The 18,783-nt window shown below is 35.5% G+C and overlaps 1 protein-coding gene across 3 annotated transcripts in view; it reads right to left on the reverse strand.

Annotated features, from left to right (window-relative positions):
- Positions 1 to 18,783, reverse strand: part of Rhp (GTP-Rho-binding protein rhophilin) — a 104,366-nt gene that overhangs the window by 54,216 nt on the left and 31,367 nt on the right. The window contains exons 1-2 of one of the 3 annotated variants that reach the window (XM_073092089.1): positions 11,167 to 11,379; positions 5,857 to 5,984 (exon numbers count right to left, since the gene is read on the reverse strand). The exons of 1 other annotated variant lie outside the window; for it this stretch is intronic. In XM_073092089.1, coding sequence (XP_072948190.1) covers positions 5,857 to 5,883 — 27 coding nt within the window. In that variant the 5' untranslated portion in view covers positions 5,884 to 5,984; positions 11,167 to 11,379. Of the gene's footprint in view, positions 1 to 5,856; positions 5,985 to 11,166; positions 11,380 to 18,783 lie in introns of those variants that run through there. One more of the 3 variants, XM_073092090.1, reaches the window with a different exon arrangement.

Genomic DNA, 18,783 nt, shown 5'->3' on the forward strand with positions numbered 1-18,783 from the left:
TTTCTTGTTAGGAGTGAGTAATCTTTACTTATCTATGTAAGCTATTAATAAAATCATAGTTTTGTTAAATCGCAAGTAATATGACATGTGCTTTAAGCACGTATTCACGAGATATATAACGGGATTTCGTCATAAATTATCATTAAGTATTTCTTTGTACATATTTAGGAGACTATCCAAGATATTCGATATTTTGTTATTATAAAATGTGGAAATATAACAAATATGTACTTGTAATATATTCATTTCGACGTATATTATAGGCGTTCCTGGGCATCTGTAATCAAAATATCAATTTCCTAAGTTAATCCTTTTCATTAAATAAAAGAACATAATTATATCTTTATTATTCTACTAATGGACACGGCCATCACATAATGCGAAGCCAAGAATTTAGGCCATATTTTACGCTGATTAAATGCATTCGACTTCATGCACTTTTGAGACCTTTATTTTAGAAAATACATGTCGGTATAGTCCGCGTAAAACTGCTAGTCCGCTCTGAATATAGAAATGAATCGCGTCGCGATAGCAAATTGTATGACTACACCTGCTAGCAACACCTTCAGAGCGGACTAGCAGTTTGGCGCGGGCTATACTTGTAATTTTCTAATTCGCAATCGAAAAAAATATGAATCCTAATCTCCCAACATAAAAGATTATACCACTATGACATTTCTATTGTATGTAACATATGTGTTGTATATATAACATAAATGTAAATTCAGAGAGGAAATGCTGCCAGCGTCTTGGGAACCTTGCTCAAAGACAGTGATGGTGACAATTTTTTATGGTAGTGTTTTTGTTTTTATATTTTTGTTTTTCATTTTTGTATATATGTAAATTTTGTAAATAAGTTGTTTTATATTTATAGTTTAATTTATTTCTTTTAATTTTCTGTAAGTTTAATTATAATTGTAAATATTTTTCAGTTAATGTTTACGTAAACAGAGTTATATCCACCTATACGGAGTTCAAAATCGCCCTTCTAATACTTGCATCTTTCGCAAACCACCGGAAGGGGCAAGGCTAGATTCGGGTCATTTAATCGTAATTAAGTTCTAACCTAACATTACCTTGTAAATTTATGTGATTACTGTCTGTATGTAGATGTTATGACTAGTATGTAGATTAGCTTGGTTTAAGAGGTCATACGGCTCGAAGGACCAACTTTTTTATGCTAAATATTTTTTGTGCAGGAATATTATACAATTTAAATATTATACAATAATATGTGTCGATGTTAATTTATAGTATCTATGTTATCAATATTCTAATTGTTATCAGGCCGAACGACAAAAAAAATAGATACAAAAAAATTCAAAATTATTTCACTTAAAAATTTCTAAAATTTCAATTTTGTTTCGTAGCTTTTGATGATTTTTTGTGTTGAAAACGAAATTTGCAAAATGTATGTTTCCACCAATTTTAACACGCTTTTATTAGCTTGACCTGTATGTATGTAACGGAATCTTTGAACTCGATTTTTACCCACCTTGAACGGTCCGATTAATTTAAAATTTTGAAGAATTATCAAAAACCGATGACAATACACGATTTTAATAATTTTATCCCATTCTCCTCATCAGGATCGTCAGGAATCAGGATTAACAATTTTCCTTATCCGATTTTAGCGTGGTTTTTAGTTTTCAAAATATAATTATTTATTATAATGAATATGCATCGTCGATCATTTTATTGAAAGCAAATGAATATATTGTAATTATAATTGGAAGTTGTTATAAAACCACAAAATAATTTGTTATTTAAAACATCAATCATAAATTACATAACTCTGATAACCTGTGGCTATTCGTCAGAATTGATGGCCATTTTGAATAAAATTTGGAGCAAAGCAATAAATATTTAATCGAATGGAATGACGAACGGATGTTATTAGATTTATGTATAATACTTTTAAATTATAGAGCTCGTTTTAATTATTACTTATCTTATATATAAAATTCTCGTGTCACAATGTTAGTTACCGTACTCCTCCGAGACGGCTTTACCGATTTTCACCAAATTTTATATGCATATTCAATAGGTCTGAGAATCAGGTATTATCTATTTTTCATACCCCTAAGTGATAAGGGTTGTTCACCCTTAACATTTTTTTATTTATATGGCAACACAACGTTTGCTGGGTCAGCTAGTATTATTTTAAAATCAGTCAAGCCGTTTAGGCTGTAGGGCCAAAAAATGTGACATACATACATACATATGCTTGAAAAGCCAACCTCTGCAATAAACTAAAAATCATAGCTTAGAAATTTCCTATAGGCCTCCAAGACTGCGACTCGTCCTATACTTACGCTATAAGAATATATTAAGAGCCGGGTTGAGAAGCTAGCTCGGAATAACATTATTGATAGTCTACAGGTCTACACGTATTGAACTGGCTGGCCGATCGCTTATGCAACGTGTCGACGACCTTAGCGGAAAACTGTGGAGTCGAACAATACAAATATATATACTAATCATCGTCTGATATAAAGTTCTTAAACTTCTTTGATACCCAATGATTATAGCAGTAAGTAAGCGTAGTGGTTAAGAAATTCTGCCTTTTGATCGAGGGGTTCAAATTCTAGGCCTCTGCCTGCATACCTGAGAAATCTTAAAAAAAGTTTTCAAAGGTATGTGATCAATTCGCACTTGGCTAGCACGGTGGACCTAATCATTCTGAGAGGTGACTTGTGCCCAGCAATGGGACAGTATAGGGTTGATAATGAGTGATAATAAAGACACTTTCACAGCCCATACTAGGATTCCCTATGTCGCGAGTGCCGTACAAACACATACATACATAACCACCGGACCTACAAACAAAAATCTCAATTTCATAGGTAATTTAGATATCAGTATGGCCGGGGATTAAACCCGGGACCCTTTGCGCGTCAGAGCGGCATTGTGACCGCTCCGCCACGCGGTTCGAACTTTAGTTGTAATACAAATAATTATTTATTTTTCTTGCATCATAATCCGCATTGGAGGCGTGTGGTGGATGAATCAACCACATGAAGAGATACCCAGCAGTGGGATTCAAAAAGTATCGCAGCTAATCTGCAATTTACCAATTGCACAAACCTTTTGATCACAACAAACTGTCATGAATAATTAAGTTTTGAAACTGATCATTGCTGACATAAGTGCTAAATATTCATCCATTAAAATACACAGCTTTCAGGATGGGGAAATATAACCAAATTGACAATTAAGAAACATACTTTCGTAATTTGATTTGCAATTTTTAAGAAACTGCGAAAAAAACACGATATTTGGTATTACACATTGTGATAAATTATGCTTCCAAGCTTACGTGTAATATGAATAATAATTTCGTATTATATCCAAAAGTTTTTATGTAATAGAGCAGCAAATGAGATAGCATGGAAAGGTAAATGAAATCGATGCCAAGATAAAAAATGTAATCGACACTTTTGGCCACTGCCGATTTAAATGTCAATAAATCTAAATATATATAACTCAAAGGTGACTGACTTTTTTTTTTTTTTTTTTTTTTTTTTTTTTTTTTTTTTTTTTTTTTTTTTTTATATAATATAAGAGTAGCAGACGAGCATGCAGTCCACCTGATGGTAAGTGGCTACTGCCGCCCATGGACATCTGTAATCAACCCCAGATAGGATTAGATATTCCTACCTGAAGTCGGCCACAGATGCGCCGCTACCCCTGAGGACTGAGCTGGAACGCCTCGGAAAAGTCTGTCTCCCTTACCACACCCTTCAAACCGGAACACAGCAGCGCTTAACACTGCTGTTATTAGGTAGAAATAGGTGTGGCGGTGGTGCCGCCGGAGTCGAACCACAAAGGGTTCTACCACCTTCAACACTGACATAGTGATCTATCAACGCACAGCCCAAACCACTGGACGGATCTGAAATTTGGCATGCAGGTAGATGTTATGACGTAGGCATCCGCTAACAAAGGATTTTGATAATTTCTACCCCCAAGGGGATAAAATGGGGGATGAAAATATTACTTCGTAACGCGAGCGAAGCCGCGGGCAAAAGCTCGTATTAAATAATCATGTTATGTAAATGCATTGGCACACATGAGAAAAAAGTGTACACCTTGTATTAGTGTTCTTTACCCCTCAAACCAGAACTCATTTAAACCACATTTTCTGTCATATAATTTAAAAACACTGTCATCTAAATTCAAATATATTTACTGATTTATTTATTAATAATAATGAATTTACTTATAAACGATAACGGCTATACTTTAACGTCAATTATTAGTTATTAATAATCTAATCCAATCTTTTGTTTACCAGAGATCGATTTTTAACAATTACTTCATATAATTGTCACATCTTTAAATAGTAGACATTGGAAAGATTGAGAATTAACAACGTCAGTAAGTGTGGTACATACAATCTCCAGTTTTAAAGATGTCTCCTGGGTCAAAAAAACATAAACTAAGTATATCAGTGCAGTCCCAACTCTTGAATTATTAAAAAATCTAGACGCAATGTCCTCTCCATCCCTCCCGAGTCCCGGTTCAACGTCTGAGGGGTGGTACGTACGGACAGGAAACGAAACCGCAGGACACGCGACACCTACCACACTTTACCCTGGAGCTCTTTAAACACATCTTCGTTATGTAAGAATAAAACTATTTACGTAATCTCCACTATCTATTACGACTCTCCTATTTCTGCCTCATTACAGCAGTGTTAAACGCTGCTGTGTTCTGGTTTGAAGGGTGTGGTAAGGGACACATACTTTTCCGAGGCGTTCCAACTTAGTCGTCAGGGGTAGCGGCGCATCTGTGGCCAATCTCAAGTAGGACTATCTAATCCTATCTAGGGTTGATTACATATATCCATTCTTTTCTATTAAATGTTGTACTTCTGAGAACTGAGTTGGAACACTTCGGGTAAATATGTCCCCCTTCGAAGCGGAACACAGCAGCTCTAAACATTGCTATGATTATTATGTATGCGTTATTAATACCTATCTACCTATACCTATTTTGCAAGTTGATAGAATTGTTAAATCTACCTTTTCTTCTGTCCCTATAAACCGCAAGTTTCAGCCAATTTCGTTGGCTTTTTGCATCAAGTGCCTTTTTAAAGTTTTAATTAAGTCATTATCTTCACCGCAGGGTGCCTGGTCTATATTTAGACCCAATTGGAGGTGTTTCAATACGTATTTCTGGCGAACACTACACTTATCTTGCCACGAGATTTCTTATTTCTTGTAATGAAATTCTTTTACTGTTATTTTTATTTGAAATTGGCCAAGTGCAAGTCGAATACGCATATCAGGTCCCGTACTACCAATTTATATTTTTAGTATTTTTTATTACAGCAGCCATTGGAACAAATACATTGTGAAAATTTTAAATGTCTGCCTATTACGGTTCAATAAAAAAGCGAAAATTGTCGAAAAATAACCATTCCTTATATGACGATTCCTATTTATTTTATTTGATTCAAGCTTTTTATTTTTAGTATTTATTGGAAGGCTTAGTAATAGGGTTCCGTTATTACCCTTTGGGTACGGAGCCCTAGAAACAGTTTATTTCAATGCAATTTTTCGTTTTCCAATTCATTCCAAAGGCATTCCTTTTTTGGACCTCTTTGCATTTTACCTTTAGTAATTTAGTAAAAATTAGAGATTCGTCTATTATTTACAAAGTATGTATACTCATAATGTTATTGTTGCAATTTCATCAGTCATCACGGTGCATCGTATCAGTCCCAGGTTCGATCCCAGGCTGAGAGTTCAATAAATGTCCATATTCTGTCTGCCACTCAGAGAATTTGAATTCGTTACTCTTGAAGTGTTTATACTTTCAAAACCAAAATGCAAATCCAAAAGTGCTTACCATCATAACAGACGCCATTTTCATCATAATCTGAACACTTACATCACAAACACTTGAGTCTTAAAACACTTGTGTTCACTTTGCACTTTATACTTATGTTTTTCTATTAGAATTTTATCTTACATAAGCTAGAATCCAAATTAAGATTTGAGTAATAAAATAATTTGTATAAAACAACCATTAAAATAATAACTTGCACCGGAAGTTTTATTATATATTATATTAAAGTTAAGATAAGATTTATTACATAGATATTATATGTAAAGACATAATAAGGAAGAAAATAGTGCTACTTCCTGTAAAGTTTCATGCAATTCGGCGCAGCAGTTAAAGACTTGTAGAGACAAGGAAACAGATAGACAAACGGATTATAACTTTTGTTAGTATTGTTTTAGTTATTGATATTATGCAAATAATACAAATAAAAATAGAAATAAATAGAACGCTTTTTCTATTAATAGGATTAGGATACTAGGATTTACTGTGACGTGGGCAAATAACGCTTTTTAAATATATAGTCCCTTACTCCGGTTTAATGTGACGTGGGTACCATGGACACACAAATGAATACACAAAAACCGAAAACAGAAATATAAATTCGTCATTCACGTCTCACCGGGGATTGAAACCCGGACTCAGTGCGTGTTAGACGGGTATGGTGGTTTTATTGGGAGGCAGGCTTGTGCAAAACGGTAACTTTGCTAAAACTTTTTTACCCGACTTACGGAGAGTAATGTTTTACGAGCTTTTAGCACCCCTACAGCCCAAACGGCTCGACGAATTTTAACATACGATCATAGATTAGTAAAGATACTTCACCGCCATGAAATTGAATGAAGCCACAAACGGCTTATTAGTAAGTTCTTTTTTGAATTCTTGACAAATAAAAACATTTTTAGAGAAAATTTACGAATAAATAACTAATACTGCGCAATTTATATAAGAAATAATTATTTCAAATATTTTAGGGACATTTTAGCACGGAGACGTGGCAAAACTTTTTTACGCAACTATTTCAATTCTCAAAACTGGGTACATTTTCTTGTTAGGAGTGAGTAATCTTTACTAATCTATGCATACGATGTTGAATTGTTAAATTAAATTGTTGTATTTGGTTCTTGCACTATTGTTTATAAATTAAACAATTTATATATATTTGATGTTTAAATCTTTTGACTAATTTGAATTTTGGATGTAATTTTTTTTAATTAACAATTAATATTTAATATAATTATCAATATTTTAATTAATTTCACTACACTAGCGCATTAGGTTGGCCTATAATGTTAGATGTAAGTTTTGAGTAAAAAGACAAAAAAATAGTGGGAGTAACATAGTCTGATTTTTTAAGCAGTTGTTTTTTTTGTTTTTATAATAATTTAAGTATAGTCCGCGTAAAACTGCTAGTCCGCTCTGAATATAGAAATGAATCGCGTCGTCTTAGCAAATTGTATGACTACACCTGCTCGAAACAACTTCAGCGGACTAGAAGTTTGGCGCAGACTATACCTGTATCTTGGAGTGAACTTCAAAAGACTGATGGGTGGTAGATGTTTTAAATCATCATCATCATCAACCCATTACTGTCCCACTGCTGGGCACGGGTCTCCTCTCAGAATGAGAAGGATTACGCCATAGTCCACCGCGCTGGCCAAGTGCGTATTGGTAGGCTTCACATACCTTTCGAGATTTTTAAATCTCTCAGATATGTAGGTTTCCGCACGATGTTTTCCTTCATCGTTTAGCAAGTGATAATTAATTTCTAATACGCACATAACTTTGAAAAACCAGAGGTGCGCCTGAGATTTGAACCTCGGACCCCTCGATCGAGAGGCCGAGTTTCTTAACCACTAGGCTATCAAGCCACGTTATGTTTTAAATAAGCAGGTTTATGTGTAACATATCCGTCAGTCGTTCCCTGTAGGTCATTCGCTATTTTATTGCTGACCATAAAATTGATCGCTTGTTTTTGCACTCGCAATGGGTCAAACGATCCGGGTTGCAATCTCGGTTAATGTTCAGAATTAACTGTCGTTTAAGAGCAAAACTAAGGGTGTGACTTTTTATAATATAGGAGTAGCAAACGAGCATGCAGTCCACCTGATGGTAAGGGACTACTGCTGCCCATGGACATCTGTAGCCGTAAATAGGATTAGATATTCCTACCTGAGGTCGGCCACAGATGCGCCGCTACCTGAGGACTAAGCTGGAACGCCTCGGAAAAGTATGTCTCCCTTACCACACCCTTCAAACCGGAACACAGCAGCGCTTAACTGCTGTTATGAGGCAGAAATAGGTGTGGCGGTGGTGCCGCCGGATTCGAACCACAAAGGGTTCTACCACCTCAAGACGGCCCGACTTCTGAATAGAATCGCTTAACGTTATAAGGTAGAAAACTTATAGTAACATTAAGATGAAAGATGAAGTATACGCCGTACTTTCATCAGCTCTCGCTTCGTATTTTATTCGTTACTTTCGCCGTGTCTCAGATCATAACGTATTTGATATGTATCTCAGTAATTTGTTTGCATAATTAAATGTTAATTAGAAATTGCAAAAACTTCGTCATATGAAATCTTTGATGTTTTGACAGTTTGTTACAGATTATTAATAGGTAGATAAGATTATCTTGTATATAAAATTCTCATGTCACAATGTTAGTTACCGTACTCCTCCGAAACGGTTTTACCGATTTTCACCAAATTTTATATGCATATTGAGTAGGTCTGAAAATCGACTACTATCTATTTTTCATACCCCTAAGTGATAAGGGTTGTTCACCTTTAACATTTTTTTATTTTGCCAACACAACGTTTGCCGGGTCAGCTAGTGTTGTTATAAATTAAGTATTCATAAGCGAATGTGAGGAAAAATAATAATTACTTTGTAGATAGGAAATCCGTACTTTCTTCTAAATATTTCTTTGTTTTTCAGATTTCTAGAATAATTAACAATATCGGTCAATTTATAACTAAACTCTATACGGCTTAAAACCTCTTCTAAGAAGCATGTAAGTGTCCTGGGTTTTGAACCTCAGACCCCTCGATTAAGAGGCCGAGTTTCTTAACCACTAGGCTATCACTGCTTTTTTATGTATGTCCGAAAGTCATCGATTCCAATTTTTCTCGACGTATGCAAACGGATGTATAGAGGAAGCCCATAGGGCGGTCCGTCCATAGAGTCTACATAGGGGACCTTTTTTTTTGTTTACGTGGGGTAATCCTTCAAAAGGTACCCTATGCCGAGGGAGCGACATGTGGTTATGTGGGATTCTTACCGCACTAAAACCCCCCCGGTGGCCATCCTCGGCATTGCATTGAGGACTCCGGGATCTCCAGGGAAAGCAACCGGAGTCCTTTAAGCGCGTTGCCCCATCGGGCTCCTCCCAGGTGAGCATAAGCTCGCCACATTCCCTGGTGTGTACAACGGCATGCAGCCACACATGCCGCCGTCCCAGGGTCGCTGGCCGGGCAGTTCGAGCTCCCACTCTTGTCGCCCTCTTTTAGTCGCCTCTAACGACAGACAGGGGATACCGTAGCCATAATCTGGTCCCGGAACTACAGGGACATACATAGGGGACCTAAGGCGTTCGAATTTGGGGGTCAACATAACGAGGACACACGACTTAACGACACGGTCACGACAATTGGTCAGCTCTTGCACGATTTACTATTCAAGCTGGAACATCTTTATAATAAAGATATGACAAATAAACTTGAAATCTGATAGTAAGCCGCCGGACATCTATAATCAATCCCAGATAATATTAACGTCCTCACTAGAGTCGGCCACAATAGTTGTTATCTCTGAGTTGAAATGTCTTGTATCTTCCTTAAAATAGAATATATTGCTATGTAGAAATACATGTGGCTCTAGTGCCCACGGAGTGGAATGACTAATTTTTATTATAAATACTTTTTGTTGCGAATATTTTCTTTGAACTGTCTTTCAAGTCATTCACTCAGCGCCAAAAATGGTCAAGTCGACGGATAACAGTCGGAATTTATGCATAAATTTACTGCCATTTTTTGTGATGTTACAATAATATTTTAGACGCTTGTTAAAAGAAAGAATAAGCAGTAATTTATTAAGAAAGTACTTAAATATTATAATTTTATGTACAAGTAGAATTTATTTATGTAATGTAGTTTTTTTTAAATTAACTATTAATTATTTTCAATCTAATGTAGGTAAGTGTGTGTAATTTTTATCATCTCCAAAGAGGAGTGATTTTGCAATATTTTGCATATTTACTAAATAAATACCTAATATTTATCATAAGTATATCTAAGAAGTATATAATATGATTTGAAGATTAGTGTATACATATTTTATTTTTACTTTTAAGTTTATTTTGTATTTTATTAATGTTATTTTTTATAATTAAGTAGTTTAATATTTTTATAGGGTAAAAGGGAAAAATACTGTTCTAATTAATTAAATGAATAAATAAATAGATTAAATTAAATGAATAAAAAATACATCGATAAAATTATAATATTAAACGTGAACAAATTAAGTATATGTAAATAAAAGCGGGCACCATATTGCTTAAACGATATTGCTTTGAAAAATATATTATTCGTTGATTGCTAAAGACATAGGTAGATGACAGATGCTGACGATATTGCTTCCTCAGATGATATAGTTTAGAGAAATATCATGATGCTTATTATTAAATCTAGCCGAGATGCGTGCACGAAACATGCGTGCTTATAAAAGATTAACGATATAATTATCATTGTCTGAATGATGGATTTTTTCATACAAGTAACACACGGATATTTAAGTATTTATTTTTGAAAAATGATTTAATTGTAAAAATTACGAGTAGGAGGAAGATCGTATAAGATCTGTAACGTTTCTTTAAGTTACTTTAACTTATGAAATAGGTTTTTTTAAAGTTGTGTGTATTATAAATTCAGAGAAGAAAGGTTTTTTTATGTGCCTATGTAGGTATATATTGCAATTAAACATATTATATAGGTAGCCTAAAATAATTATAAATATCCTGAAAGCATATAAAAATAAAAATATTCACTTAAATGCTATCACAAAAAATACACTGAATATTAAATAATAAAATATTGTAAAAACATATAATGTTAAACGAGCATAAAATAGGTATAAAAAGCTATGTAGGTCTGTAGGCATGTTATAAATTAAAAATAAAGGAAAAACATGCAGTATTTGTGCGAAGACAGCAAATATAATAAATAAATACAATTAACTAGTCGTTAACCTATATACAGCTAGCATTGCAGTAAAAGTGCATTCAACGTACGATGTGCTAACAAAACCAATATTCACCTCGATCGATTGGACGTCTCGCATTCCTAAGACACTGTCACTTTTCGGTTAAAAAAAAATCGTGTCCATTTTCATCACTCAACAAAACTTTTCACTGCACTTGGCTGTATACGGTTAGTTACGTTCGCGTTCGGATTACAAAAAAAAAATAAAAAGTTCGTTTTGACAGTTGATGAGATGCGTTTGAATTTGGAACGCGTGCGCTTGGCGCGGCGGTCGCGGCAGAATGCGTGCGCAGTGGCCCGCGCTTCGCCGGGCAGCGCGGGCGGTTTGAGAAAATACTGTTTTTGTTAAGGCTAGTGTGTTACTTATGTGCATTATTTTATAGAAAACTGTCTAATTAAAACTGAATTCATATTGCCAATCCTGCTCATAGATATTATCAGAAACAAATCCATTAGATAAGAAGTCTTCCTTTTTTTTCTTTTCGAGGGGGAAACCTTCAAAAGGTACCCGACGACGTGGGAACGACGCCGGGTTATGTAGGATTTTTACTGCACTAAGCCCCGAGGTGGCCGTCCTCAGCGCTTGTTGCAGAACTCCGGGATCTCCGACGGAACACAACCGGAGTCCTCCGAGCGCGATGCCCGGATCGGGCTCTGCCCTGGGGGAGATAGGAGTCTTCCTGTGTGACATTTTCTGTGGAAATCGGTACTGCGTTGCGTTCTCCGATGATTTGATAAGTTATTCAGAGAAAGTTCTTCAAGTGAAGTATTTTAAGTAAGAATTGATTGAATGATGGACAGTCTAAGGGAATTACAAGTCAGTTACCATATTTCTTCTGATACTACAACCGTATTGCAATAAATACGACACCACCTAAGGAGATTATGCTATAGCTGCAGTATATAATTGCTAACACAATAATATACTCTTATCATAATATAGCGTAAAATATAGAAAGACATCGCCTTAAGCTGCACGCTACCTCCGATCAGTAAACGCGGAAGCTGACCACTGCACCCAGTGTTGCCTGTCTTACACTGTACCTTTGAAAGAGGCAGAACTTGCTGTGTCAGCAACTTCACATTCCTTTCTGCCCTATAACAGTGCTAAATTTTGCCGTGCTCATCTGAAACTTATGATAAGGAAATGTACATAGGGGATGTATAACGAAACCTGAAGATTGAAAAACCTATCAAACTCAAACAAATAAATAAAAATATAACCATAATATTTCAAAAATGGCAGAGTCATTATGGTTTAGCGCTGAAGTCCTACCGCCAAACCTATTTCTACTAGAGTTAGTTACTTGTCTGATCTGACCGAGTGGACTGTACGCTCGTTTGCTTGCCAATTGCCATCCTTGAAACCAGTACTCAGCAACTTCATTTTCAACACAGCAACGCTTAACTTAACTAAAATTCATGTGACGGTGGTGCCGCAGAAGTCTGACAACAAAGGGGACCATTTATAATTGTAACTTTTTACAAAAATATATACGATTATATCAGTAATAACATATCGACGGGGTAAATACAATATTCCACTGGCAACACAGCACAGAGCACCGATGCGTAGCAAGCAATGGTGTAACAATCATGTGGATACAGCGATATTCCCAATCCGTTATATTACTGCATCCTATGATTTGATAGATAATTGCGCTTATTAACATTGTTAGGTATTGTAAGTAATTACCATCATAAAATAATGGAATAGACGCCTAATTTAGGGGATTTTTTGGCGTTACGTTAGGTGAATAGATCTTATGGAAAGTCTAGTATGTACTGATATTGTTTTATGCTGCACTTGTCTGAATTAGTAAAAAAATGTGTACTATACAATTATTTGCGTCCTAATATAAAATAAGTAAAACCAGACTACGAAAAAATAGCGGTTTTAAGGGAATGAATCAAGGAAATATTTTTATATGGTCAAGGAATAGTTGTGGTAGTGTACCATCCTGCCCTAAGTATAGAATAAACCTTTGGTACAGCGTAGGCATGAGGTGGGTATAAAGTGGTCAACTTGGGTGGATAATTTGGTGTATTTACAGTCAGCCAATTTCAGGCAGCGTACAGGAAGAATGTATATTTCCTCAAAATTTTGGGATAGATACCACCAATGATTCAAAACTTACGACTCTCGCATACCAATGAAGTGCTACTCATAGGGCCAGACCACCTACCAAAAATCGTCAAAATCCAACATCACTCGTATACCAATGAAGCACTATTAAATATTAACAGTCTATTACATTACTTCGTTAGTAGCACAAACGGTAAGATTACAGCTTGACGCCGTATTATCTGCACTGATTAATGTAAAGGAACATTGCTTAATATCTAACTGATAGACGCGATTTAGAAATTAAAGAAGCCAACAAGCGTGCAGTCCATCTGATGGTAAGTGATCACTACCGCCTATACATATTTGTAACTATGGGTGAAGCTCTAACTTTATTGAGGAGGGAGGAAGGGGGCGGAGGAGTCCAATGAAGTATGACTGTACTTAGTGTATGAGTTTAAATAGAATTTGCACCTACTTAAAGAAATTGGCGAAAAAATCTCGTCAAGAATAAAAAGACCCTTTCCCCTTGGCAAGGAGATTGTGGAAGGAAGGTATGACTATTATTTAAAGTTAAATTAGAAATTAATTATCAAATGCTTTAATTAAAGACAAAAGAAAAAAGCGGGAAGAAATCTGAATACCTCAAAGATCTTCAATAAATCTCAAAGGAATGTGAAGTCTACTAATACGCAGCACTTGGTTGAAGCGGTCACCTTTCCATTCTACTGAAAGTACTAAGGCAAGCGCCTGTATAAAACCTTATAGCAAATCACTTGACGTGAATTACTATACAGTTTATGTCAGGCGTTTATAAATTATTTTGTCATTTATGACTTGATGAATTATTTAAAATGCTTGCTATAATGATTTTTTAAATAATAAACGATGTTATTATATTTTAAATGCAACATTATTTGTGTAATGATATGTGTAGAAATTTCATTATTTAAATAAGAGACTAGAAATAATTATCATTGTATTTTTTAATAAAGCAAAGTTAAAATCAAGTTGGAACTTTATTAAAATTTGGGTTAAATAAAGGGTGAAAAACTTTGTATTAATGCAATCGTAATTTCTAAAACGAAGGCAGTTATAATAAAAATGAAAATTATACTCAATTATGTAGCGTACTCGTATATTATCATTCTCACAAATTAGACGAATCCAACGACACCTTATTAATAATATTAAAAACTCCGTCATCCGTTTGGGCTGTAGGAATTCAAAGAATGAGATATACACACATACGCTCGAAAAACATTACCCTCCTTAGTCAAGTAAAATAGAGTTAATACTTACACAAAACGACTGTAATACCTATTTAAGTAAATATTAATAAACAAAGTATTTGTTAGTATAACAATTACAGTTATGCATTCTAACCGCATACCGGACCAAAACAGACCTAACCTTCGAAAACAACCTGTTTATGAAGTCGGTCACGTCCACAGTTCAAAACAATCGGCGGGATAATATTTTAGATTTTGTAGTAAATTTCAAAAAATACAGTCTTAAGATGTATTTTTCTAATGTATATTTATAAGAGCCATTTATAGTTCGAATAGTATTCCGGTAAAATAACTGGTAAGAAAAAATGTTAATGTTAGTTCTAAATAATTGTATTGTTGTAATTTAAAAAAAACCAGGCAAGTAGCTAGTCGACTCGCGTGAACAGGGTTCCGGACAGTAAAAGAAAAACACAAACGTAATGTATGGGAAAATATTCGTTTTCTTTTAAGACTTCATTTAGGCTTTTCTGTAATATTTGAGTAAATAAAGCAGTGATAGGCTAGTGTTTAAGAAACTCGGTTTCTCGATCGAGGGGTCTGAGGTTCAAATCCCACGCACCTCTGATTTTCAAAAATTATGTGCGTATTAAAAATTAATTATCACTTGCTTAAACGGTGAAGGAAAACATCGTGAGGGAACCTGCATACCTGAGAGATTTATAAAAAAAATATCAAAGGTATGCGAAGTCTACCAATACGCACTTGGCCAGCGCGGTGTACTATGGTCTAATCCTTCTCATTCTGAGAAGGACTTACGTGCCCAGCAGTGGGACAATACTGATGATGATGATGATGATTTAAGTAAATAATTATTTTGCCAAATTTCTAGTCTCAGTAGTTTTGGAGGTAAAGGGAAGAATTATCAATATTCGTCTTATTTCTTGAATGACTTTTTTTATAATATAGGAGTAGCAGACGAGCAAGCAGTCCACCTGATGGTAAGTGGCTCCTGCCGCTCATGGACATCGGTAATCAACCCCAGATAGGATTATATAGGTATTCCTACCTGAGGTCGACCACAGATGCGCCGCTACCCGTGACGACTAAGCTGGAACGCCTCGGAAAAGTCTGTCTCCCTTACAACATCCTTCAAAACCGAATATATCAGCGCCTAACACCGCTGTTATTAGGCAGAAATAGGTGTGGCGGTGGTGCCGCCGGAGTCGAACCATAAAGGGTTCTACCACCTTCTTATAATAAAAAATAACTTTTAAACTATCTGGCTACTGTAGACATAAACCAAAAATATATTTGTTCCATGGCAAGGAACACTATAAATATCTTACTATTTCTCTTATGCTATGGTAGAAACACGCGATGGGTCCAAATGCCATCCGTTTCCCATCCTTACGTGCCTGAGGTCGCGTGGGAGGTCGCAGCTTAGGCGGTCACCTCAGACCAAAATTATAGACTAGGCTTAACGATGAATTATTCTTTACCAAATTCTGTGTAGGATCTGTATAATAATATCGGCGTTGGAGTTCATAGCTTGGGTTAGCAGATGGTGACATCAGACTAAAAAATAAAGACTGAGCCTTTAAACAAATATTGTGACATAATAAATTTATACTAAATTTTGCAGAAATATTTATACCTTAGCGTAAGCTGACATTGCATTTGATTTTTTTTGTGTTATGGAGTTTTGCCTCCTTAACGAAACACTTAGCGAAGTGGTGGTATATTATTAACTAATAAAAATAATTGCATATAAATTCTTCTTTGAAAAAAAAATTGATTTTAATTTAGCAGTAGTGCATTTTTTACTTTTATGCAATGTTAAGACGCGCGCAACGTTATCTTGTTTTTTTAGTCTGTGGCGATGACGTAAACGTCCCTATTTCATAGTGGAATGCGCTTAGTACAAATGACTTATGTAATTAAGGAGCTTCCAACGTAAATATTTATCCTCCGACGCAAAAAGGTGTAATGATGGACTAGTTGTATGGAATTTGGCTTCTACTTAATTCAGGATTCAAATCCAAGCAGTGGTGGATCCTATTTGGTAGGTACAGTTGGTATGGTTCTATCGGGGATGTACCACTGCCACAACTAGTAAGTGGTAGGATCCTTTGTGCTTGTCCCTGTAGTACCGGGACCAGAATAGGGCTACGGTATCCCCTGCCGGTCATAAGAGGCGACTAAAAGGGGCTTCCAGGGTTGCGGGCGGCAAGAGTGGGAGCTGTAAGCGACCCCGGGAAGGACAGCGGTTTGTGTGGTCGCATATCGCTGTAATCGCCAGGGGATGTGAGAGGAGCGTAAAATGTTAGGAGGACTCCGGTTGTGTTCCGTTGGAGATCCCGGAGTTCTCCACCAAACGCTGAGGACGGCCACCGGGGGGGTTTTAGTGCGGTAAAAATCCCACATAACCCGGCGTCACTCCCATGGAGTCGGGTACCTTTTGAAGGTTTGAAGGTTTGAAGGTTTTGAAGGTTGAAAAAAAAAAAGGATCCTTTGTGCTTCGACTCAGGCGGCACCACCGCCACACCTATTTCTGCCTAACAACACCAGTGTTAGCTGCTGTGTTCTGTTTGAAGTGTGGTAAGGGAGACATACTTTTCCGAGGCGTTCCAGCTTAGTCCTCAGGGCTAGCGGCGCATCTGTGCCCGGCCTCTGGTACTAATATCTAATCCTATCTGGGGTTGATTACAGATGTCCATGGTGTTACATGGCATACACGATTACATGTTCGTTTTCTTAAAAAAAACAGTTAATCTGTTTATTTTCTTTAGTTTATAATATCTACATGTATATTTTTAATATCTACATGTATTTATTCTGTGGTTAGTAAAGTTAAGGACCACCACGTGTACCTATTGTGGTTCGTTATATAATAACGATCAAGGTCTTTTTAATCTGTGTTCTAACTGTAATAGCACAGATAAATAATATTTAATACTAGCTTACAATTTAAAAAAATATTGAAGTACATAAAACTTTTTTGGCCACGAACGTGCAAGATGTAGACATAGATTAGTAAAGATACTTCGCCGCCTTGAAATTGAATGAAGCCACAAACGGCTTATTAGTAAGTTCTATTTTGAATTTTTGACAAATAAAAACATATTTAGAGAAAATTTACGAATAAATAACTAATACTGCGTTACGTAATAAATAAATAATTATTTCAAATATTTTAGGGACATTTTAGCACGGAGACGTGGCAAAACTTTTTTATCCAACTATTTCAATTCTCAAAACTGGGTACATTTTCTTGTTAGGAGTGAGTAATCTTTACTAATCTATGGATGTAGAATGAACTTTCCTCCTTTCTTTCTTCCTCTTGAGGCATTCCCGGAGCGCTATGACATGGGGCTTTTCAAGAACAAGAGTCATTATCTGGCGATGTATTGGTGATTCCTCTAGTGTTGCAAATATTCATAGGCGACAGAATAGTATGACAAGTAGCATAGATTAGTAAAGATTACTCACTCCTAACAAGAAAATGTACCCAGTTTTGAGAATTGAAATGGTTGCGTAAAAAAGTTTTGCCACGTCTCCGTGCTAAAATATCCCTAAAATATTTGAAATAATTATTTATTTATTACGTAAATTACGTAATTATTACGTAAATAACTAATTTATTCGTAAATTTTCTCTAAAAATGTTTTATTTGTCAAGGATTCAAAAAAAGAACTTACTAAAATAAGCCTTTTGTGGCTTCATTCAATTTCAAGGCGGCGAAGTATCTTTACTAATCTATGACAAGTAGTAGTAGCGACATGATATCGAAAGGTAAAAACTGTTGGACCAATGTTTTGGCAAAGGTAGAACAGAAATTCGACTATTTCTGCGTCAAAAAATTAAATTTATATTTTAGTTTGAAACAAAATTAGACAGATTGATTTTATTTATAACACAATTTAAACGATCTCATATGGATCTCATAGACTTTTTTATGCTGCTATGGTTATCCCATCGAATGTATTCTTTGGACATTATTATTGAAAACTCTGTGAAACTTATTCAATACTTATAGGTACGACGTCCATTTCTTTTTAAAATAATATTATACGCATCTTATGGGCAAATATCGTTGAACGATGTTCTACCACATGACATAACCGAACCTTAAAATTACGCTTTACAAAATTGTCATTAAAGGCAATCTTGATTGAAATTTAAATAATCAGGTGCGGCAAATATGTAAAACGCAACTCATAACGTCGTATCTCATGATAAAGAGAATTAAAACTGAATTTTATTGACACGAGTTATGGCGCGAAACGGTTTGGCGGGAAACGGGTGTTTGTGAATAAGCGGGATGTATGGGCTTGGCTTGCAAGAGTATTGGGGTCACAGTATAATGAATAACTCG

The sequence above is a fragment of the Epargyreus clarus genome, unplaced genomic scaffold (assembly GCF_041222505.1).
Source record: "Epargyreus clarus isolate Ecla_fem2 unplaced genomic scaffold, WU_Ecla_fem_2.2 ptg000035l, whole genome shotgun sequence".
NCBI lineage: Eukaryota > Metazoa > Arthropoda > Insecta > Lepidoptera > Hesperiidae > Epargyreus > Epargyreus clarus.